This window comes from Herpailurus yagouaroundi, unplaced genomic scaffold (assembly GCF_014898765.1).
Source record: "Herpailurus yagouaroundi ecotype Mexico unplaced genomic scaffold, PumYag 181, whole genome shotgun sequence".
NCBI classification, from domain to species: domain Eukaryota; kingdom Metazoa; phylum Chordata; class Mammalia; order Carnivora; family Felidae; genus Herpailurus; species Herpailurus yagouaroundi.
Window position 1 is genome coordinate 22,491,065 of NW_024412412.1, and position 26,050 is coordinate 22,517,114.

At 35.5% G+C, this 26,050-nt stretch overlaps 1 protein-coding gene across 5 annotated transcripts in view; it reads right to left on the bottom strand.

Annotated features, from left to right (window-relative positions):
• Positions 1 to 6,586: 6,586 nt before the first annotated feature.
• TUSC3 (tumor suppressor candidate 3) overlaps positions 6,587 to 26,050 on the bottom strand; it is a 295,584-nt gene continuing 276,120 nt past the window's right edge. For 3 of the 5 annotated variants that reach the window (XM_040490094.1, XM_040490095.1, XM_040490098.1), the window contains one exon: positions 23,244 to 25,940. In XM_040490094.1, the coding sequence (XP_040346028.1) occupies positions 25,925 to 25,940 (16 nt within the window). In that variant the 3' untranslated portion in view covers positions 23,244 to 25,924. Of the gene's footprint in view, positions 7,107 to 23,243; positions 25,941 to 26,050 lie in introns of those variants that run through there. The other 2 variants (XM_040490097.1, XM_040490093.1) reach the window with 1 other exon arrangement.

Sequence of the window (26,050 nt, forward strand, 5' to 3'; positions counted from 1 at the left end):
TCTCTCTACCACACTGATTTCATTCCCTACAGATTGCTTCTAGTCATTGATCTTTTTGATTCAATTAATAATTCCATTTTGCTTTGATTTTTTTTTCTGTTCTGTTTCAGCACTCCCATCTCTTTTTAATCTTTTCTCCTATCTTGATCATGTCCCTTTTCATCTTATTTTACATTGCTCTAGGCATGGTTTATTTTGATGTCTCCCTTTACTGAAAACACAAAGCAGCTTTAATTTTCTCATTTTTGCTTTTCACTTAACTAATGAGCTTATTGGGCAGTGTAGCGTCACAATTCAGTGAAATAAAGCAGTGATCAATCAATTGAAATTTGGGGCAATTGTTCACACCTGTGAACACATTTCTTGAGTATGTCATGGGCCTCACCAGTGTCATAGAATAATCTCCAAAAACATTGTGAGGACTTTAATTAGCACTCTTATATTCTAGAAGATCCACCAATACATCACTGAAAGAATGGGTTCCCTGTTAAAGAATCCGCACCACCTCTTCTATTCTTGATAACTCTGATCTCTCTGTCTCAAAATCCTTCCAGGTGGATGCTGAGATTCCAGACTGAGTGCCTTATACCTGTTGGCATTGGAAGAGCGACAAAAGTCCAAGACTGACAGAAAGACACGGAAACTAAAGGTACTTTTTTCTTTTGAAACCTAGCCAGAAAGATACCCTCTCAACACCTCAGATAAACTCTTAGACCATAAAGATCATGAGTTTCAAAGCAATGTTGGTGCTCAATAAACGCTTGGATTCAGATCAGATATAAATAGGGAGAGTAGACAACAGAAAGAGCATTCTAATTATTTTAAAAAGCTGAAAAGCAAACTTGATAAAAGAAAACAAATTATTTCACGTGGAGAAGAAAAGATTAAAAGGGAATTTAAAATTAGAAAGAAATGATTTATTCTTTGCTTTTGAGAACAAGGGTAAAAAATGGCTTAGAGAATGAAATTTTTGTTTATATATTACAACATGTTTTTATATGTTTGGCTTTTGTTACATCTTTTAAAGGTAAAGGTGAGTCTCCAAAAATCTTTAAAAATAGATGATAGTTGTATGTGTTTGTTATTGCCTATCTTAAGGTCAATAATAACACCTTAGGCAAACTACTCCCAAAGTTCCCATTGTTTTCTCACTTTCTTAAAAATAGGCTATTTAATATCTGGTTTTTCTTTGTAAATTTGGTATGATACTTTTAGGTATGTGACACAAGGTATTCATAGGCTCCATGATATTTCTTCTCTTTATTAGTAAAAACTAATAAATTACCCATTAAGTAATAGAAATCGGAGTCTTTGTTGACAGTACATCTTCTAATTCCAAAGTTTCTTTAGGATTGCTACCCATTTTGTCTCTATTGTCATCATGCCCCAACCACAAAACTTTTACCCAAGGTCCTGGTGCCTCATGTTGGAGATACATGGGCTTTTCCCTTGATCCCACTGATAAAAATACTTGTTTCTGGATAATCTAAAACCTTGTATGTACCATTACTCTGTGGCTGAAAGTAATGTGAAAAAAGATAATTCTAAGGACAGACTATTCCTAGCACTTGTCCAGGATGTATATGAACATAAGTGAAACAATATCCCAACTCCAGCCCTAATGAAGTATTACTAAAGTTAAGCTCAAAGGGGCGCCTGGGTGGCGCAGTCGGTTAAACGTCCGACTTCAGCCAGGTCACGATCTCGCGGTCCGTGAGTTCGAGCCCCGCGTCGGGCTCTGGGCTGATGGCTCAGAGCCTGGAGCCGGTTTCCGATTCTGTGTCTCCCTCTCTCTCTGCCCCTCCCCCGTTCATGCTCTGTCTCTCTCTGTCCCCAAAATAAATAAACGTTGAAAAAAAAAAATTTAAAAAAAAAAAAAAAAGATAAAGTTAAGCTCATAACAAAATGATATTAAAGTGAACTAAAGAACATCTGGGGTTTAATATTCAAATAGAATTAATGTAAATTCAGAGGCAGAAAACTTCTAAATGCTTCATTCTGTATTCATTGTTGTATATCTAATAATTCAAGGCAAAATGTCTTGCATAAAGAGTTTATTGCTGGAACCTTCACTCCCAGATAATCTGATTATGTGAAAACCACGTGTGTGTGTGTGTGTGTGTGTGTGTGTGTGTGTGTGTGTGTGTCTGTGTGTGGCCAGTTATTGTCTTTCTATGAGGAAAAAATCCATTTTGGGAGAAGTATATTCGGAGATATACACTTCCCTTTTTTGGTATAAAATCTAGGTAAATAATGATTTTAAATTAATGGCATAAGGCACCTTTTATATTGTACTCAGCAAGTGATGATAAATGTTGGCAGCAGGATAAAAGAAGAAAGATGCCTGGGGTGCCTGGGTGGCTCAGTTGGTTGAGCATCCGACTTTGGCTCAGGTCATGATCTCATAGATTGTGCGTTCGAGCCCCGCATAGGGCCCTGTGCTGTCAGCTCAGAGCCTGGAGCCTGCTTCAGATTCTGTCTCCCTCTCTCTCTGCTCCTCCCTCGCTTAGGCTCTGTCTCTGTCTGTCTCTCTCTCTCAAAAATAAACATTTTTTTAAAAAGTTAAAAAGAAGCAAGATGCTAGAATTTATAAAAATCTTTGTTAATAGTTTCCTTTTTTTGAGTCAAACTTGAATTTTAGTCTCCTGGCATAGTGGATGCCGATTAGCAGAAAACACCTAATACCAAAGCCCAAAGATGTTTGCTTGTCTTTTTGTCTGTTGTTTCCAGGACCCTACAAACACATAATTATTGGAAAAATGGTATCTGTTAACTTTTAACACTTTCTCTTTCTCACTTTATATTGTTGCCTTCATACTGATTATACTTTCCGGAATGAATGTAGTAAATCCAGTCGTTAGGAAAGTCAGGTGGAAGAAGCAGGTTTGGTCCTTGAAAAGCGACTCATTAGTTGACAGCTGAGGTGGTGTTAGCCAGTTTTTCTGCCTGACAATAGGGGCTCAGAATCTGTGATGTGAGGGGCACATTGAGGTTGGTGGAGGCAAGATGAGGGAAATGAAGATGTTCTCCAATTCTCTTTTCATCTCAAAGATCTAGGCATAGAGTCTTTGATCATTTTGTATCTGATCCACCTACCCTCAATTCATGCTAATTCCTCCAAGAAACTGACACAACTGTATATGAATAGCCTTGATTATTAAAAACTCTTAGGAATTTATATGTTTCATGTGTTTATGTATATGTATGTGGTATTTTAAAAGGGAATTTCAAGGAGAAGAAAAGAGGATGAATCAGGAATAGTGAATAGGCATCACAGTTCATCAATTTTTGAGCGTTTTTTCTCTGTGCCTTAGACATCTATAAAATAAAGTTACACTTGGCTTATTAACTATGTGAAACTGTAAGGATCAAATGAGCTAATTAATGTGCAAAACTTTGAATAAGTAAAGATGCCATATAAAAATGTACTATTTTAGGGGTGCCTGGTGGTTCAGTCCTTTGAGCGTCCGACCTCGGCTCAGGTCATGATCTCACGGTTTGTGAGTTCGAGCTCCACGTCAGCCTCTGTGCTGACAGCTCAGAGCCTGGAACCTGCTTTGGATTCTGTGTCTCCCTCTCTCTCTCTGCCCCTCCCCCCCCCCTGTCTCCCTCTCTCAAAAATGAATAAACTTTAAAAAAAATGTACTATTTAATATACATTATATTTGTTGGAGATCTGCGACTATGTCTTTCCTCTTTGATCCCATAACATGTAACAGAGTGCAAAATTGAATTATATTTTCAAGTTTATATTTAAAGCAGAATATATAAAGATGTCTGTCTTCTACCCCCGAACTTTTGTGCACTGGCACCAAGATCTGATAAAATTAAATCTCCCTTTACGGGCACTTATGACTGAGGTAAAGGAATTGTAAACTAGAGGAAAACTCTCAAAGGCAAGTTATACCTTTTTTCTTCATCTTTGGGAATAGCTTTATAACACCACTGACCCCCAAAAGGGGGTGAAGGTAATCAAGATTCCTTGAATTTGCTGGGGTGTCTGTATACGTTCTCTGAACTGTTAATTTTTTTTATACAACTGGAAGTTAGAGATGTTAAACAGCAGTTGACTCTTCCAATTCCAGTTTGTAAGGGCAGGAATAATTCTCCTTTTGTGCCTTCTACTCTTCAATGTCTCTAACTAGAAAAACTTTGAAACCTAAACAAAGAAATGAATAAAACACATTTTCTAGATTTCACAACCTGCCCGCAGTAGGTATAGTGTCACTACTTTATTTTAAAGGTAGACATGGCAATGCTCAGAAGTTAGATTTTTTTAATGACCATAAAAATACAACAGTGTTACACTTCAGCCTCATGTTTTTTCACCTTGTTCCTCTGCCTTTTTCACATAATAGTCCTACAGAGATTTATAGACTCTTTGGAACACGTCAGTTAAAATGATTACAATTGATCCTTGAAACATGGGCTTACACGGGTCCACTAATGTGTGAATTTTTTTCAATAAATACAGTCCTGCAAATGTATTTTCTCTTAAGATTTTACCCCCCCCCCCAGCTTTATTGTAAGAACACAGTACTTAATACATAAATACTCAATACATGTTAATGGATACCAGTAAGGCTTCAGGTCAACAGTAGGCTATAAGTGGTTAATTTGGGGGGGGGGGGGGAGCCAAAGTTATATGCAGATTTTCAACTGTGTTAGAGTTGGCATTCCAACCCTCCTGTTGTTCAAGGGCCAACTATACAATATCCAAAAAAAGACTTTAAAATCTTCAGTATTTTGCAATGGTAGAATGTAAAACCATTTGTGAAGTAATAATTAAAAGATAATATAGCTCACTGCCAATTATAGGTAATAAGGATAAGGCAAAAATGTCTAAATGTTAAAAACTTATGAGATCTAAGAATTGATCTAACACCATAATTCTAAACTTTAATATTTCTTAAACACTAAAGCATGGTAATACCGAGAAGTCTGAAAAGCTGTGTTGAAACTTACAAATAGGAATAACTGTACATGATAAATGAATCAAAGACCTTAATTTTGAGATATAATAGGACTAGACTTGAAAAACACCATATTGACATGTCAAGTACTGAAAATGTTTCAAAAACGAGTGTTCCTTAGGTATAATGCTACCAAAGGAATGGTAGGCCATGTGTTTACATGTTAAGAATATTTGTCCTTTAATAAATAAGTCTGAAAATACAGACTAAACATAGAAATGTCTTCTTTCCTGAGGGTCACAGGAAAAAAAAAAAAGTGATCCTAGGTGAAAATGAAGCACCAGAAATTAGAAAAAAAAAAAAAATTTCAAATAGGGTGAATCTTGTTTCATAATTGACTGAAAAGCTGCTGATAGAAAAGCAATCACCAGTTAAGATATTCTTCAAGGCTACTGTCCTTTGCATAGTGATAAGCTAAAAGTGCTTTACCACATGGAAACTGCTATGCATTTGAAAAGCATTGAATTAGATAAGCACATCTTTTCTGTACCTAAAACCTAAAACTCACTCAGTAAAACTTAAGGATTGAAAAACCATTGATTAATTTCATCCCCCCCCACCCCACCCCCGCCCGTCATTTAATTGGATTTCTTTTTTCTGCATTGGTTTATCTTGGTTTTTGCTCATTTTCTCTTGCTTTCCTTACCAGTCAACCTCTTTTCTCCTACACAGAGGCACAATACAATGGGGAGAGACACATTCAGAGGTAATGACTCCCTTCTTTAAAAGGATTAAATGTTGCCTTTCACCAATATGGGTGTTGTGTTTATTTATGTGTGCGTGTTTGTGTGTGTTCATGTATAGACATTTATATACATGTAGAACTTTTGTCACCTCAGAAGGAAACCCTGAACCCATGACATAGTCACCCCGCATCTTCCTCCTTCCTCTGGCCCCTGGCAGCCACTAATCTTCTTTCTGTCTCTAGATTTTCCTATAATGGGCATTTCATATAAATGTAATCTTACTGTGGTAGACCCCCTCCCTAAGTGATAGGGTGGAAGACTCCATAGAACAAAGAAAGGCAACGTGCCCCAATCAACTCCTATACACGTATGCATAGCTCTGACATTACTCCGTAACTTGGACTGTATCCAATCAGACTATATGTGTCACCATGTAAGGGAGACAAAGAAGTAGAAATTGCATAAAAGGCTACACCCCGCTGTGCTTGGGGCTCAGCCTTTTTGGGGTCTTAGCCCACTGAGCCTGTGCCGGCACAAATAAAGCTGCTTCCTGGAAAGAAGAGCCTTGATGTGCCATCTCTCTGTGAGAGAATCCTGCTACATTATAATATGTGACATTTTGTGTCTGGATTCTGTCACTTAGCATGTTTCGAGGTTCATACATGTAACATGTATCAGTAATTCATTTTTATGGCTAGACAATGTTTCATTGTATGGATATACCCATTTTGCTTATCCATTTATCACTCTATGACTATTTGAGTTGTTCCATATGTTGACCGTTATAAATAGTGCTGCTATATACATTCATGTACACATTTTCGTTTGAACTTTTGTTTTCAGTTTTGGCGGGGAGGGGGTTACATACCCAGGAGTGAAATTGCTGGGTTGTGTGACAATTGTGTTTAATTCATTGAGAAACTATTAAACTTTTCCCAAAGCAGTTTATTTAGTTGACATTCTCATCAGCAATGTATTAGGGTTCCCATTTTCCCCCATCCTTGAGGACATGTATTTTTTTCTTTTTAAATGATGGCCATCTGGTGGATGTGAAGTAATGTTTCACTGTGATTTTGAGTGGTCTTTCCTAGGAACTACAGGCAATAAGCATCTTTTCCTGTGTGTGTTGGCCATTCGTATATTTTAGCCCTAATGTTTACTCAGGTCCTTTGCCCACTGTATCAATTTTCTAGGGCTCATGTAATAAAACACCACAAACTAGGTAACATAAATTAGAAGTTCAAGGTCTCATGTTCCAAGGGTTAGAAGTCCAAAATCAAGATGTAGGCAGGGCCATTTCCCTCTGAAATCTTCAGGGGAATCTTGCCTTGTCCCTTCCTAAATTCTGGTCATTGGAGAGTGATCTTTGACATTCACAGCATAGAGATGCATCATTCCAATCCTCCTCCTTCATCACGGGGTTCTCCCTTTGTCCTCATGTGGCAACCTTTGTAAAAGGACACCAGTGATATTAGAATGAATGACTACCCTATTCCAGTATGACTTCACTTTAACTAATTACATCTACAACTCTATTTCCAATTAAGACATTCTGAGGTACTGGTGTTAGGATTTCAACATACCTTTTTTTGGAAGGACACAATTCAACCTGTAACATTTTTTTTTTTAACTTGGGACTGTCTTTTTGTTGTTGATCTATGAAAGTTATTTATACACTTTAGATATTAGATCTTGATTAGATTTGATTCACAACTATTTTCTCCATTTCTGTGGATTGTCTTTTCATTTTCTGGATAATGTTATTTGCACAAAGATTTTTAATTTTGATGAAGTCCAGTTTATTTTCTTGGTTCACTTGTGTTTTTGGTTTCTTATCTAAGAAACCATTGCTAAATCCAAAGTCATGAAGATTTACACCTATGTTTACTTATAAGAGATTTAAGTTTTACTTGTAAGAGTTTTTATTCTTCCGTATGTGGGAATCCAGTTGTCTCAATATCATTTGCTGAAGAGACCACTCTTATAGTCCTGGCACCTTTGTCAAAAATTAAAAGAATAAGGAATACAGGTATATTTTTGAGCTCTCAATTCTTTTGCATTAATCGTTTGTTGCAGACTTCAGGTCTGGAGTTCTTTCTTGTCCAGCAAGAGAGCAGACACAGAATTAAATATGAGAGAGGCTAATGTTTGGGAGGAGACAAGCCACAAGTAAGGGTCCTTACTCCGTATTTATTAGGATCACAAGGCTTACAAATGTGATTAGGTGTGCAGAAAGAGATAATGAAACAATGATCATTAAGTCAAGTGTATGAGAAAAAGGGGGTTTCAAAGATACGCGGTGTTAGGGGTTTGGGTCAATATAAAACAAAATCCTGGCACTGAGCAGATGGCTGTCTAAGGCAGGCACTGGAACCATCTGTTTATCTTAACTTGCCTAGGGGATAAGACCAATAGAGCATGCTACCTCAAGGTCAACAAGGCACCTTTCTTTTGGTAATTAGCTCTGGGCAATTTAACCCTGCTTTGGTGGTCTATCACCCTGTTTACCTATTCTGGACACTTTCATCCTAAGCCTTGTTGACCCATTGGTGCAAGCTCAGGGAATTCCTAAACTTATTCCCCACAATCTATATGTTAATCATTCTGCCATTGCCTAATGGTTGGAAACTTGTAGTTGTCAATACCAATGTTTCCATTGCTGTGGCATTATAGAAAGTTTTAAAATTGGGACAGGAGAATCTTCCATGTTTGCTCCTCTCTTTCAATATTGTTTGGGCTGTTTAGGACCTCTTGCAATTCTATCTGAGTTTTACAATCAACTTGCTATTTTTCCAAAAAGAACTATAAATTTTAATAGGCATTGCATTGAATCTGGATATTGCTTTGGGGCGTATTATACCATATTAAAAATACTGGTAATAATACCCTTTACCAAAAATAATGGTAAAAATGCCCTTTAAAAGCACGGGGTGCTTTCCCATTTATTTAGGTCTTCCTTACCTTGTTTCAGCAATGTTTTATATTTTAGGTGTTTGTTTCGTTTAGTTTTGTGGGGTTTTTTTTGGTAAAATTTATTCTAAAGTATCTTATTCTTTTTTACCCTATTATAAATGGAATTGTTTTATTAATTTCCTTTCACATTGTTCACTGTTAGTGTATAAAAACCCCACATGTGGATCATAGATCCTGCAACTGTGGGGAACTCATTTATCCTAACAGTTTATTTTAAATTCTCTAGGATTTTTAATAGTGACAGTTTCATGTCTTCATTTCAAATTCTCTTGTCTTTTATTTTTCTTGATGAATATTCTGGCTAGAACATCTACAATGTTGTATAGAAGTAGGGAAAGATGTTATCTTTTCATATTCCTTAGGGGGAAAGATGTCTTTCAACATTGGGTATGATCATAGCTGGCATTTCTCGAAAGTGTCCTATATCAAGTTGAGGAGGTTATCTTCTAACTTCCAGTTTGTTGAATCTTTTTTAATATAAATGGGTATTGGATTTTGCCTATTTTTCTTCATGAACAAATAAGATTAGCTCTTCCCTCTTCATTCTGTCAATTGGGTGTATTATACTGATTACTTTTTATTGTTGTTGCTTTGGTTGTTATTAATTTAACATTTACTTGTTTTTGAGAGAGAATACTGGCAGGGTAGGGACAGAGAGAGGGAGAGAGACAGAGAATCTGAAACAGGCTTCAGGCTCCAGAGCTGTCAGCACAGAGCCCAATGCAGGGCTTGAAACTATGAACCACGAGATCATGACGTAAGCTGAAGTTGAATGCTTAACCAACTGAGCAACCCAGGTGGCCCTGATTTTTTTTTTTAATGTTTAATAACTCTGACACTCCTGGAATAAATCATACTTGGTCATGCTGTACAAAACTTTTCATATTCAACTAGATTAGGTTTGGTAGAATTTTTTTTTTTTTCTGAAGTATGTATAGTCCTAAAGGTTACTGCTCTGTAACTCTTTTTGCTTCTATTGTCTTTGCTATCGGTCTCAGGGTAATACTGGTCATATAGAACTAGTTAGGAAGTGCTTGCATCTATATATATATATATATATATATATTATATATATATATAGAATATATATACACATATATAGAATATATATATGATAATATATGTAATATATATGTGTATATATATATATATTTTTTGAAAAGTTTAAGAAAGATTGATGACCAATCTTTATAACTTTGGTAGAATTTACTGATGAAGTTATCATCTATTGGGTTTTTATTTATTGGGAGGTTTCTGAAAACAGATTTCTTTTTTTGTGTTACAGGTCTGTTCTGACTTTCTGCACTTGGTTCAGTTTTGGTAGTTCTATATTCCTGGCATTTGTCTCTGTCATCTAGGTTATGTAATTTGTTGTTGTAGAATTATTTATAATACTGTTTTGGGTTGAATTTCTATTTTTAATTGAAGTGGACATAAAATATATTTTAGGTATATAACATAGTGATTTGACAACTGCATGTTACAAAATGCTGACCACAATAAGTGTAGTCACCATATAAAATTATATCATCGACTGTATTTCATATGCTGTAGTTTTCACCCCCATGGCATATTTTATAACTGTAAGTTTGTATCTCTTAATCCCCTTCATCTATTTTCCCTAACCCTCAGCCCCCCACTGCTCTGGCAACCATCAGATTACTTTCTGTTCAACTTCTTTTTTTTTTTTTTTAGTTATTTATTCATTTATTTATTCATTTGTCTTTTTCAGATTCCATATATAAGTGAAATCATATGGTATTTATCCATGACTGACTTACTTCACTTAGCATAATATCCTCTAGGTTGATCCATATTGTTGGAGATGTTAATATTGTATTCTTATTAGTTTTTCTTTTTCATTCAGTTGTTCTTTTTTAATTCTAGTGTAATTAACATACAGTGTTATATTAGTTTCTGGTGTAGAGTATAGTGCTTCAAATTCTATACATTACACAGTGTTCATTACAAAAGTGTACTACTGATCCTCTTTGTCTATTTCACCCATCCCTCCACCCACCTCTCTCCTTGGCAACTGTCAGTTTGTTCTCTATGTTTTTTTGTCTCTTTTTATCTTTATTTGTTTTGTTTCTTAAATTCCACATATGTGTGAAATCATATGGTATTTGCTTTCTCTGACTTAATTCACTTAGCATTATACCTTCTAAATCCATCCATGTTGTTGAAAATGGCAAGATTTCATTCTTTTTGTGGCTGAATAATATTCCATTGTATATGTACACCACATCATTTTTATACATTCATCTATCAACAGACACTTGGGTTGTTTCCATATCTTGGCTGTTGTAAATACCGCAATAAACATAGAGGTGCATATATCTTTTCAAATTAGTGTTTTTGTGTTCTTTGGGTAAATACCCAGTAGTGGAATCACTGGATCATATGGTAGTTCTGTTTTTAATTTTTTGAGAACCTTCATACTGTTTTCCACAGTGGCTGCCCCAGCTTGCATTCCCACAAACAATGCAGTGCAGTTCCTTTTTCTCCCCATCCTTGCCAACACTTCTTCCTTATGTTGTTGACTTCAGCCATTTTTCCATGTGTGTGGTGGTAACTCATTGTGGTTTTGATTTGCATTGCTCTGATGATGAATGATGTTGAGCATCTTCATGTGTCTGTTGGCCCTCTGTACACCTTCTTTGGAAAAATGTTCATGTTTCTCAGTTTTTAATTGGATGTGAGGTTTGTTTTGTTTTGGTGTTGAGTTGTATAAGCACTGTATATACTTTGGATATTAACCCCTTATCAGATATATCGCTTGCAAATATGTTCTCCCATTTAGTAGGTTGCTTCTTTGTTTTGTGGAATATTTCCTTTGCTTTGCAAAACCTCTTTTTTTTTTTTTCCTTTGGTGTAGTTCTAGTAGTTTATTTTTGCTTTTGTGTTCCTTGTGTTCCTTGCCTTAGGAGGCATATCTAGAAGAATGTCTCTATGACCAATGTCAGTAATTACTGCCTATGCTTTCTTCTAGATTTTTACGGTTTCAGGTCTCACATCTTAGTTGATTCTGAGATTATTTTTGTGTGTGGTGTAAAGAACTAGTCCACTTTCATACTTTTGCATATAGCTGTCCAGTTTCCTCAACACCATTTGTTAAAGAGACTGTCTTTTTCCCATTGAATATTCTAGCTTCCTTGGTCTTAGATTAATTGACCATATTATTGTTGGTTTATTTCTGGGATTTCTATTCTGTTCCATTCATCTATATGTCTATTTTTATGCCACTACTATACTGTTTTACTATAGTTTTGTAGTGTCTTCAAATCTGGTATGGTAACGCTTCCAGTTTTGTTTTTAGTTTTCAAGTTTGCGTTGGTTATTTGGGGTCTTTGGTGTTTCCATACAAATTTTAGGACTATTTGTTCTACTTCTGTGAAAAATACTGTTGTATTTTGATAGGGGTGGCATTAAATTTTTAGATTGCTTTGGGTAGTGTGGACATTTTAACAATATTTGTTCTTCTAATCCATGAGCAGGGAATATCTTTCCATTTGTTTATGTCATCTTCAACTTCTCCCATCAATGTTCTATAATTTTCAGAGTACAGTTCTTTTAACGCCTTGGTTTAGTTTATTCCTAGATATTTTATCAGTTGTGTTGCAAATTATAAATGGGATGGTTAATTTCTATTTCCTCAGCTTCATTATTAGTGTATAGAAATGCAACAAGTTTTGTATATTGATTTTGCATCCTGCAATCTTACTGAATTCATTTATCAGTTCCAGTAGTTTTTTGGTGGAGTCTTTAGGGTTTTCTATATAGAGTATCATGTCATACGCAAATAGTGACAGTTTCACTTCCTTACCAATTTGGTGGGTATGCGTGGACATCCTTGTCTTGTTCCTGACCTTGGGAGAAAAGTTCTCAGGTTTTCAACATTGAGTGTGATGTCACCTGTACCTTTTTTCATATATGGCCTTTATTATGTTGATATATATTCACTCTAAACCTACTTTGCTAAGGGTTTTTATCATGGATGTTGTAATTTGCCAAATGCTTTTTCTGCATCTATTGAAATGATTATATGATTTTTATCCTTCCTATTATAGGTGTGATGTATCATGTTCATTGATTTGTGAACACTGAACCACCACTGTATTCCAGGAAGAAATCCTACCTGATCATGATGAATGATTTTTTCTTTTTTCTAACGTATTGTTGGATTTGGTTTGCTAGTATTTTGTTGAAGATTTATGCATCTGTGTTCAGCAGAGGTAATGGTCGGTAGTTCTTTTCTTGGTGTGTTTATCTCGTTTTGATATGTGGGTAATGCAGGCCTCAGAATGAATTTGGAAGTTTTCTTTCCTGTTGTATTTTTTGAAATACTTTGAGAATAAATACCAACTCTCCTTTAAATGTTTGTTAGAAGTTAACTATGAAACTGGTCCTGGACTTCTTTGTTGGGAGGTATTTTTTGTTGGTTTTTTATTCAACATCCTTGTTAGTAATTGGTCTGTTCAAATTTTCTATTTCTTCCTGCTTCAGTTTTGGTAGTTCATATGTTTCTAGGAATTTATCCATTTCTTCTAGGTTGTCCAATTTGTTGGCATACAATTTTTCATAGTATTCTCTTACAACTGTTTGGATTTCTGTGGTGTTGGTTATTTCCCCTCTTTCAAATGAAAGATTTGTTTATTTGAATCCTTTCTCTGAGTCTGGCTATAGGTTTATCAATTTGATTTTTTTTTTTTTTTCCTGCAAAGAATCAGCTCCTGGTTTTATTGATCTGTTTTTTGTTTTTGCCTTTGTCTTTTGCTTGTTGGTTTGTTTCTATATTTTTTATCTCTGGTCTAATCTTGTATTCTTTCTTCTGCCAGTTTTGGGTTTTGTTTGTTCTTCTTTTTGTAGCTCTTTTAAGTGTAAAGTTAAATTGTTTGAGATTCTTCTTGCTTCTTGAGTTAGGCCTGTATTAGAATAAGCTTCCCCCTTAGGAAAGTTTTTGCTGCATCCCAAAGATTTTGGACTGTTGTTTTATTTTTCATTTGTTTCCATGTAGTTTTGAATTTCTTCTTTGGTTTTCTGGTTGACCCATTCATGGTTTAGTAGCATGTTATTTAACTTCCATGTAGTTATGGTCTTTCCAGATTTTTTTCTTGTGGTCATTTGCTAGTTTCATAGTGTTGAGGCCACAAATGATGGATGGTATGACTTTGATCTTTTTGAATTTGTTGAATCTTGTTTTGTGGCCTAACATGGAATATATTCTGGAAAATGTTTCATGTGCACCTGAATATGTATTTTGCAGTTTGGGGATAGAGTGCTCTGAATATATTTTAGATCCATCTGGTCCAATAGGTCATTCAAGGCCACTTTTACCTTGTTAATTTTGTGTTTGAGTGATGTATCCATTGACCTAAGTGGGGTGTTAAAAGCCCCTTATTATTATCTATTACTATTGATTTCTTCCTTTACGTTTGTTATTAGCTGCTTTATGTATTTGGGTGTTTCCATGTTGGGTGCATAAATATTTACAAGTGTTGTGCTGTGTTGTTGGATTGTTCCCCTTCTGATTATACAATATCCTTTGTTTCTTATTACAGTCTTTGCTTTAAGGTCTATTATGTCTGCTAAAAGTACTGTTCTGCCAGTCTTCACATCATTTTCTGGGTTATTTACGCTAATGTGGATGTTGCATAGGTGTATTCATGAGACAAAGTGTGCTTATGATCCCTTACTTCACCATATTTCCCAGATCCGATTTCATTCTTTTTTAGTCTAAATAAAAATGCTGCATTGAGTATATATACCACCTCTTTATCTATTCATCTATTGAAAGACATTTGAGTTGTTTCCATATCTTGGCTATTGTAAACAATGCTGCAATAAACAGAGGTGTGCATAAATCTGTTCAAATTAGTGTTTTCATTTTCTTTGGGTAAATACCCAGAAATGAAATTACTGTACTGTATGGTATATCTATTTTTAATTTGGGGGGAAATTTCCATACTGTTTTTCCATAGTGATTGCACCAATTTACATTCCCACTAACAGTGCACAAGAGTTCCTTTTTCTCTACATCCTCACCAACACTTGTTATTTTCTGGATTTTTGATAATAGCCATTCTGACAGGTGTAAGGCAGTATCTCATTGTGGTTTTAATTTCCCTGATATTGAGAATCTTTTTATGTGTCAATCAACTGTATGTCTTTGGTAAAATGTCTATTCAGGTCCTCTGTCCATTTTTAATCATTTTTTTCTTTTGGTGTTGAGTTGAGTAAGTTCTTTACATATTTAGAATATTAACGCCAGGGCTCCTGGGTGGCTCAGTCGGTTGAATGTCCAACTTTGGCTCAGGTCATGATCTCACGGTTTGTGAGTTCGAGCCCTACATTGGCCTAAGCTGACAGCTCAGAGCCTGGAGCCTGCTTCGGATTCTGTGTCTCCCTCTCTCTCTGCCCCTCCCCCCTTGCACTCTGTCTCTTTCTCTCTCTCAAAAATAAACATTTTAAAAAATTAAAAAAAAAAAGAATGTTAACTTCTTAGTAGATACATCACTTACAAATATCTGTTCCCATTCACTGAGTTGCCTTTTTGTTGTGCTGGTTTCCTTCACTGTTCAAAGGCTTTTTAGTTAGATGTAGTCTCAATTATTATTTGTTGTTTTTTGTTTTCCTTGTCTGGGGAGACAGATCCAGAAAAATACTGCTGAGGCTGATGATGATTAGGAGTTTGCTGCTTATGTGTTCTTCTAGAAGTTTTATGGTTTCAGGTCTCATATTTAGGTCCTTAATCCATTTTGAGTTCTATTTTTCAGTATAGGAAAAGGGTCCAGTTTCGTTCTTTTGCATGTAGCTGTCCAGTTTTTCCAACATCATTTATTGAAGAGATGGTCTTTTCTCCACTGTAAGTTCTTTCCTCCTTTGTTGAAGATTAATTGTCCATTTAAGTGTGAGTTTACTTTTGAGTGCTATATTTTGTTCCATTAATCTATGTGTTTACTAGGCCAGTAACAGACTCTGTTGATCTATAGCTTTGTAGTATGAAGTGCGAGATTGTGATACCTTTGGCTTGTTTTGTTTTTATTTTTTCCCCCTCAACAATGCTTTGGCTATTTCAGGTCTTTTGTGATTCCATATAAATTTTACAATTATGTATTTGCATTCTCTTGAAAAATGCTACTGGTATTTTGATAGGGATTACATTGAATCTGTATATTGCTTTGGGTATTATAGTTGTTTTAACAGTATTGTTCCAATCCATGAGCATGGTCTATTTTTCCGTGTGTGTGTGTGTGTGGTCTTTAAATATTTTCATCATTGTCTCATAGTTGTTGGAGTGTAAGTCTTTCACATCTTGAGTTAAATTTATCTCTAGGCATTTAATTCATGTCTTAATTTCATACAATTGTAAATGGGGTTGTTTTTTAAATTTCTTTCTCTTAGTTCATTATTAGCGTATAGAAATGCAACAGATTTCTGTGTATTAATATTCTGTCCATGGGGCGCCTGGGTGGCGCAGTCGGTTAAGCGTCCGACTTCAGCCAGGTCACAATCTTGCGGTCCGTGAGTTCGAGCCCCGCGTCAGGCTCTGGGCTGATGGCTCAGAGCCTGGAACCTGTTTCCGATTCTGTGTCTCTCTCTCTCTCTGCCCCTCCCTCGTTCATGCTCTGTCTCTCTCTGTCCCCCCAAAAAATAAATAAACGTTGAAAAAAAAATTAAAAGAAAAAAATTCTGTCCTGCAATTTTACCAAATTGATTTCTTAGTTCTATAGTTTTTGGTGGAGACTTTAAGGTGTTTTTTTTTTGTTTGTTTGTTTTTTTATGAATAGTATCCTGTCATCTGCAAATAGTGACACTCTTGCCTCTTCCTTACTAATTTCAGTGAGTTTTTTTCTAATTGCTATGGCTAAGACTTTCAATTCTATGTTGGATAAAGTGGTGAGAGTGGACTTACCTAGATAATGAAAATATGTTCACATTTTCTATTTATTCCTGATTTAGTCTTGAAAGATTATATGTCCCTAATGAACATATCCTTATCTTCTTCCTGATCTCAGAGCAAAAGCTTTCAGCTTTTTATCACTGAATGTTTTTAGCTGTGTGGATTGTCATATATGACTCTTATTATGTTGAGGTATGTTCCCTCTATACCTACTTGGTTGAGTTTTTTTCATGCATGGATGCTGAATTTTGTTAAATGATATTTTTGCATCTGTTGAGATAATCACATGATTTTTTTTAATCCTTTATTTCATGTATTTCATGAATCCTTTATTTCATGTATCATGTTGATTGATTTGGGAGGTTGAACCACGCTTGCATCCCTAGATTAAATCCTGTTGATTATGGTGAACAATAATTTTCATGTATTGTTAAATTTGGTTTACCAATATTTTATTGAATTTTAGCACCTATATTCATTAGGGATATTGGCCTATAACTTGTTTTTGTTTGTTGGTTTGTTTGTGTTTGGTAGTGTCCTTGTCTGGCTTTGGTATGGAGGCAATGCTGGCCTCATAAAATGAAGGTGAAAGCAATTCTTCTATTTTTTTTTTTCTGTAATAGTTTGACAAGGATAGGTATTAACTCTTCTTTAAATGTTTTATAGAATTTACCTGTGAGACCATATGATCTTAAACTTTTATTTACGGAGAGTTTTTTGATTATTGATTCATTTTCATTAGTAATCAGTCTGTTAAGATTTTCTATTTCTTCTTGATTCATTGCTGAAAGATTATACGTTTCTAGGAATTGACTCATTTCTTCTAGTTTTTCCAATATGTTCGCACATAGTTTTTCATAGGAGTTGCTTATAATCCTTTATATTTCTGTAGTGTAGGTTATAACTTCTCTTTCATTTCTGATTTTGAGCCCTCTCCTTTTTTTTCTTAATGATTCTGGCTAAAGGTTTGTTAATTTTATCTTTTTAAGTAACTAGCTTTTAGTTTCATTGATTATGTTTTCTCTTCTTTTGCAGTCTCTATTTCATTTATTTCCACTCTAATTTTTTCTTCCTTCTACTAACGTTGGGCTGTTCTTTTTTTTATTCCTTAAGGGGCTACAATAGATTGTTCATTCAGATTTTTCTTGTTTCTTGAGGTATGCCTGTATCATTATAAATTCTCTGAAAATTGCTTTTGCTGCATCCCAAAGATTTTGAACAATTGTTTCCATTTTCGTTTGTATTCAGTTAATTTTAATTCTCTTTTTCCTTTCTTTGACCCACTGGTTGTTCAGTAGAACGTTTAGTCTCACATGGGTTTGTTGTTATTGTTGTTGCTATTGTTTTTGTTTTTACCCCAGTATCTTTCTTGAAATTCTACTTTCACAGTGTTGTGGTCAGAATAGATACTTAATATGATTTCAATCTCTTGAAAATATTGAAACTTATTTTGTGGCCTAACACGTGTCTATCCTGAAGAAAGCTTCATGTGCACTTGAAAAGAATGTGTATTCCGTTATTTGAATCAAAGTTCTGTACACATCTATTAAGTCCACCTGGTCTAATGTGTCAATGAACACCAGTTTCCTTACTGACTTTTCTGTCTGGATGATCTATCCATTGGTCCAAATGGGTAGCTAAAGTTCTCTACTTGTAAGTGTATTAGTGTGAATTTCTCTCTTTATGTCTGTTAATGGTTGCTTTATAGATTTAGATGATCCTACAGTGGGTGCATAGATATTTACAGTTGTTATATCCTCTTATTGAATTGGTCCCTTTAGCATTATGTAATGCCCCTGTTTGTCTCTTGTTACAGTCTGTGTTTTAAAGTCTATTTGTCCGATAGATTTGTACTGCTATCTCAGTTTTTATTTTTTATGTTTTGTTTCCATTTGTATGGACTATTTTTTTCCATCCCTGCACTTTCTCTGTTTCTTTAGTACTAAAGTAAGTTTTTTTTAAGCAGCATATAGGTGTTTTTTTTTTTTTTAATCCTTTCATGCCCCATGTCTTCTGATTAAATGTAAATGGACTTAATGCTTCCAAGTAATTATTGATAGCTATGTACCTACTGCCATTTTGATAATTGTTTTCTGTTTTTGTTGTCAACTGTTCTTTCTTCAGCTCTCTTGTGATTTGATGGCTTTCTTTAATGATATGCTTGATTCTTTCATTTTTTGTGTGTCTCTTACAGGTTTTTGGTTTGTGGTTAATGTAAGGTTCATAAATAATTTCCTATGTATATAGGGGTCTATATTAAATTGGGTCCGTTGGCTTTGAATATCTTCTAAAAGACTGTATGTTTACTCTTTGCACCCTGCCATTTTTTTAAAATAAGACATTGTATTTTACATCTATTTTGTGTATCTCTTAATATTTGTAGATAAAATTGATTTTAATACTTCTATCTTTTAACCTTTATACTAGCTTTGTAAGTATTTGATATATGACCTTTACAGTATGTTTATCAGTGAAATTTTCCTATCTCATAATTTTCCCCTAGTTATGACCTTTTCTTTTCCACTTAAAGAAGTCCTTTAACATTTCTTATAAGGCCAGTGTAGTGGTGATGAACCCCTTTAACTTTTTTCTTGGAAATTCTTTCTCCCCTCCAAATCTGAATGATAACCTTGCTGGGTAGACTATTCTTGGTTGTATGCTTTTTATTTTCAGGGCTTTGAATATATCATACCACTCTTTTCTGGACTGCAAAGTTTCTGCTGAAAAATCTCTTGATAGCCTTGTAGAGTTTCCATTGTATGTACCTAGTTGCTTTTCTCTTTTTGCTTTTAAGATACTCTTTATTAGTTTTTGACTTTATCATTGTCTGTATGGACCTGCATACAAAGTGTTCATATTGTTTGAAGCTCTCTGTTTTTCATGGACCTGGATGTCTGATCCCTTCCCCAAGTTACAGAAATTTTCAGGTATTATTTCTTCAAGTAAGTTTTTTGCCCCTTTCTCTCTCTCTCCTCCTTTGCATTATGGGGTCCCATAATGCAAATATTAGTACACTTGATGTTGTTGCAAAGATCCCTCAAAATATCCTCATTTTTAATACTTTATTCTTGCTATTCAGGTTGGGTTCTTTCCATTACCCTGTGTTCCAGATCACTGATCTGTTTTTCTATATCCTCAAATCTGCTGTTGATTCCCTCTAGTGTATCTATTTTCATTATTGTATTCTTTAGCTCTGGTTGGCTTTTATGTTTTCTTTCCTGAAGTTCTCACTGAGGTCATCCATTCTCAAGTCTAGTGAGTATCTTTATGACCATTACTTGGAACTCTTAATTAGATTATTTGTTTCATTTAGGCATTTCTGAGGTTTTTGTCTTGTTAGTTTGGACATATTCTTCTGTCTTCTCATTTTGTCTGTCTCTCTCTGTTTCTATGCTTTTTGGAGGTCAACTGCATTTCCTGGTCTTGAAGGTAGTGGCCTTAGGTGGAAGGCTGCTGTAGGGCTCAGTAGGCATCTTCCTGATCCTCACTGGGGCTGCCTGCCAGGTGTGTTGGGTTGGTAGCTGCTTTCAAGAGAATGCCAGTCCTGACAGCATTTAGGTGGTTAAGCCCCACTGATTTGCAGAGGTCCCAGAGTTAAGCTCTGCTGTTATGGGGGCTCAGCTTCCCAGTGCAGGTCCCCAGGGCTAGGAGTGCCCCATATGGGACTTAATCCCTTTGTTCCTCATGGAGGACCTCCATACCTATACTATCCCTCCTGCTTGTGGGTTCCCACTGTGTCTCTGTTTTGTGCGTGTTTTTTGTCATGTTCACTGTCACTCTGAGTGAATTGCATTATATGTAGGTGAAGCCTTAATTTGTCTGTAAGAAGAGGTGAGCTCAGAATCTTCCTAGAATACCATTTTTCCAAGATTTTTCTACAGAACTTTTTGATCCTTCTTTTTACTTCTGTAGGATGGGTGTTAATGTTCTTACTTTCTAATTTTAGAAGCTTGAAAACTATTTTTGTTTTTCTTAGTCTAGCTAAAGGTTTGTCAATTTTGTTCAAGAAACCAAGTTGTGGTTTAATTGACTTTTTTTTCTTAAAAAAATTTTTTTAATGTTTATATATTTTTTTGAGAGAGTGAGAGGGAGTGTGAGTAGGGGAGGAGTGGAGAGAGGGTGACACAGAATCCGAAGCAGGCTCCAGGCTCTGAGCTGTCAGCACACAGCCCGATGCAGGGCTTGAACCCACGAACCACAAGATCATAATCTGAGCTGAAGTCGGTTGCTTAACTGACTGAACCACCCAGGTGTCTCTTGATTGACTTTTTCTATTGTTTCTCTATTGTATCTCTAGCTTGTTTAGGTCTCCTCTAATCTTTATCATTGCCTTCGTTCTGCTACCTTTGGGTTTAGATTGCTTTTCTTCTTCTAGTTCCTTAAGGTGTAAAGTAAGGGTATTGATTTGAGATTTCCTTTGGTATGTAATTTTATATAGTTATATCATACTTTAAAAATCCTTTTGACAAATCTTTCCTTTAGGTGGAATGCTAAATGCATTTATATTTAATTACTCATAAGGAATTCTGTCATTCTCCAACTTGTTTTCGACATGTGTTATATATATACTCAATTCTTCCTTTACTACTTTGTGGTTTATATTAAATTTATAACAATCTAGTTGGAATTAATAGCAGCTTACATTTGATAGTGTGTAAGAACTGCTCATGTACAGTTCTATCCATTTGTTTTTATGAGGTTATTGCCAAATTACATCTCATGCCCTGTGTCTGATTTGTGTGTCCTGTTGAGTTGCTCTAGGGACTTCTTCAATTCACTTACGGTTTTTCCACTTGTAGAATTTGTATTTGACTCCATTTATAATTTTTATTTCTTCATTTATATTCTCTACTTGGTGATACCTTGTTCATCTGGTTTCCTTTAGCTCTTTGAGTACATTACCGACTTTAGGTAAAGTCTTTAGGAAGTTGAATTGCTGCTTTAAGGACAGTGTCTGTTAACTTCTTTCCTGTGTATGGGTATAATTTATACTTTGTATGTTTTCTACACTGGTCATTCTACATACTATAATGAAGCAACTCTAGAAATTGGATTCTGCTCCCTCTCCACAACTAGGTTTTGTGGCTTGCTGTGAGTTTTGTAGCTATTTAGTGAATTTTCAAAACTGTTTTTGTAAAATTATGTTGTCATTTGTGGTCTGCGAAGTTTGTGTTTCATTGGTTTAGTGGTCAGCTAGTGGTTTGACAGAGGTGTCCTTAAGTGCCTGCAGACAAGAGAGAAAAAGAAACAAGAAACTAGTCCCCTGGGCTTTTGCAGACTGACTCTGTTGGGGCACCTTGAGCACTTATCCAGGGAGTTTACAACTGTGCTCTAGCCTTCATGTCTTGCTTGGGCTGGGTGTAAACATCAGCAAGAGGCAAAAGCTTAGCGTCTTCTCAGATCTTTTCTGAGGATGCATCCTGATCTGGCCTTTGGCACGTGGCAGCTTCTCAAAGCCTTTATTCCCCAAAGTAATTCACTCTCCAGCTCTTCCTTTCATTCAGGCATTCAGCCCTGTGTCTATGTCTGTCACAACTGTTACCATGCTCCTGCCTGAGGCAAAAATTCATTTCATTATTTCAGAGAAACACCCTAGTAGCCACTTTTCTACCCTGAGGAATTTGAGTTAGGTCAAACAAAGACAAACCCCTTGCCTGAATTCTCCCAGTAATCCTCAGGTCAAAACACTATTCCTTAGGAACAAGAGCATTCTGCCTCCTCTACAGTCAGGTACAAGGGCTGCCATTTTTTAAGACCACTGCTGACTGGGGAGACTAAGATTAAAATGCCATTAAACTATCCATCTGAGTTTCAGTCATATTTTGTTTAAGCATTCATAGGGTTGCTGTCAACTTTTCACTATCTTTCAGACTTCAAGCAATATTGAGGGACACTGCCAGTTTTCCTAGTGTTTCTGTGGAGTGCATGAGTCCTTAGAGTTTTTCATCGCCTATACGTATGCATCATTTTTAATGGAATTACACGTACCAACAAGTGACCTGATTTTCCTATTATAGTCCGAATGTGTGATACTTTATTAAAACTTTGTATATACGTAAGACTGTTATATGATAAAAACACAGCATATATATATTTCAGACATAAGTAGATAACAAAAGGAGTATGGAAAGATTCATAAATGACATACGGTCATGAATTAAATAAAGGAATTTAGAGGCTAACATGAACATACTTGTACCATTTTAGTGTGACTACTATGGTCCCCCTTTTCCCACTCTTAGAAAAATTCTATTAGATAAATTATTGGTTTGACCCAGTACAGCTTCTTGCTAGAATATGAAAAACCTCTTGTTTTAATATTTTAAACCGAATGGTTAATGAGCTCTGAGGAACACTGTCTCCTAAAGTCCACTCAACTGTTCTGTTCCTCGATGCTCTAGTTAATGTGTTTGCCTTTGTTACCAGTACTGTTAAAATGCAGTGTTTACTGTGTTTCATCTCAAAATAATATGCCTTGTTTAGAAATAACTACTCTGTTCACATACCTTTAGGGAGGTTCTCCTAATTGCAAGAAAGGGAGTACTTGTCAAGCTCTATGGTTACAAGATCTAATCTCCCTAAATCACCATGCTTGTTGGATTGCTAATTGACAAGGGATATTACTGTATACGCAAAAGAAAATTACAGTATACACACAACACTCCTAGGCTTACTCATGTGAAATATCTGATGAAAGGAACAGTCAGCTGAGCAAAATGCAACATTTTATTCATCAGATGTTAGAAATTAAACTCCTTTAGATGGAACTTTATGTTAAGATTTTTTTATTCTAAGTAGGAAAGCCATTCTTTTTATTCTAACTGGAGACGGTGAAACATACCAGTTTTTAAGGGAGTCTTCAAAACAGCAAATAGGGTTGAAAAGTGACGCTGGAGGATATAGCATAGTAGATACAAATTAATTTTTCAATGTGAATTGTTTGGCAAAGGTAAAGGTAGCGTATATCACATGTGTGGTTTTCCACATGCAAACTTCTGAAAGCAAACTCCATTTGAACCACTCTTTGTAGTGTTTGCCTGTAGCACTTTCCAGTAACAACTTGTCTTGAGGCAGTTTATTTCCTTCTAGAATCACTTCGCTAATGCAACAACAGTCTAGAAAAGCAACAACTTTGTAAGCTATAAAATGCTAAAAAAAAAAAATTCTTTATAGTTGACATAAAATTAATGTTGAGAGGAAATTACATAATATAGGCTAGAAAACTTTTACTAATCTGGGATAGGGAAGTTCTCCTTACCTGGGCCATTGTCTGACTTTGGTCACGACTGAACACTATGTTAAGCTTTATAGAGACCAGATGTATGTTGTTTAATAAGAACTCTCAGCCTTAAGGGGACAGACCAACGTAATTATAATAAAGATATGTTTACATGTAAAATCTGGTCTCAAACTTTTCTCAAAGAATCTTAGAAACTGTAAAAATACTCAATGGAGTTACATGTACATGTCAAGTGCTACGTAGGGATAGGCATTAAATAAATGATCATGATCATTTAATGCTTTTCCATAAGTGACATTTCAGTACTAAACCTATCAATCTTTGAACAGGAACTAGGGGACCTAATGTGCTTTTTAGTAACAGATTTGGGAATATGTAGTAAGGTGAATATAGTTCTGAATTACTATGCAATTTTCACTGCATATCATGTTTTGACAAGACAGCTTCCTGCTAGCACACATACTGCCCTGGAATTTAGCTTCATATGCCCCTATAGGCTTTGATATTTCCCATTCTTTATTAATTTCATAAAGGTACAAAATAAGTAAATTCAGTGGATGTACACCTGGTCCCTGTTTGAAACTGTGTGCCTGAAACTCCTAACCAACAAAGTTCTCCATGGTCTATTATTTGGATCTTAATGAAAATTAGATGACAAAATCTTAAAAAAAAAAAAAAAAAAAAAAAAAAAAGAAGAAAGTTGATTGAGCTGATTGTGTTTCTCAACTGTTTAGCACCACAGAAAATAAAAATTCAGGTTTGAAAGTTTGAAAGCCCGGTTACAGGCTCTGTTTTTCTATTCTTTGCAGCTTTCAGCTTCTATGCTTTTGTAAGTCAGACAAAATTTATATTCCTGTCTACTTTACAGGGTTGTTGTGAAGAAAAAAAAAAAATCTACCAAAGCGCTTTATAAATTAAAAGAGGACATACGAACATAATAGAAAGCTTCACTGAGTCACCCATGTACAGGATGACTGCTCTCTAGCTACCTGGATTCAGGGAACCAAGTTGTAATTGCAAACTTTTACCATGGAACATAGGGAAAATGGCCACACTGGGTTAGTTTTGTCGTTCTAAGTCTGGATTCCTGGATTTTTCCTTTTTTTATAGTCTAATTTTGGTTTCATTTTACACTTTCCAAAGAGGGAAGACAGAGAAAAAGTATGACTCATTCCCCCAAACTCTGGGGCCCAGCAGGTACATAACCAGACTTCTCTGATTCCAGGCTCATCCACACTGCTGGGAAGTTTCCATGCCTTGGGAAAAGCAGAGAAGGCTAGGGAAGCCCGTTGCGCCCCACCCCTACAGAAAGAATTCTCAGTGAGTCTATCACAGTGCTCTAGCTGAGGATGTGTTTAAAACTAAAGAGGGTTTCAACTTAACATGTAAATTTTAAAACGGTAGCATTTCAGCAACCAGTCAGCTCTGAGAACTCGTCCCGGAAGTGAAATGAGAGAAGGACTGCTCTGACGTCTGATAGCTCTAAAGTCAGAGAGGAATTAATGTCTAGTTTGGGCGGGAGGCTTCCCTCATCTGATGCCTTCAAGCTTGTTGATTTGGTCCTGTTTGCTTTAAAATTTGTATCTTAGGAAAAAACCTCCACTTCCCAGGTTAGGCTTCCAGTTATAGGCACTATTCATCCAGCTCCCTCTTTATCTAATTATGATTAATAAGAACAAAACATTATTTGTAATCATACACGTATCCTTTATACTGAAGTGACAGAGAGTAGAGTTTCACTGTGACATTTTCATGCATACACCTTATCTCTGTACAACCTTAAGGATTCTTTAACATATATTTCATAGTTTCCTCTTACTAACATTGTGGTTTTCCTTACTAATGAGTGAACAGTTCTAACACATGAATTGATAATTACATTGTCATTTATTTCAGTCCTAAGGCATACGCTGACTATAATATGCTCGAAAACATTTCAATGTCTCCTTTGTTCTTTCCAGCGTTAATATGAAATTGAACCATCTACTTCCGGAACTTAAATTTACCAGGAAAACTCACATTTTAAAAAAATTACACAAGAATAAGCTAGATTATCACAATGTGGAAATGAACTCAAGAATTCAAAATATATCTCAGGAACACTTTATCTTCATGGTAAACATTCACTTTATGCAAATCCCACTTGGCTTCATTTAATTAAAAAGCTGAAAAAGAAAGAAAATTATATGCTGAAAATAAGGAAACACAATATGCTTTTTATTCATTCCAAATTACTACATGTAAATGTAATATAAAATGTCATAATTATAATTAA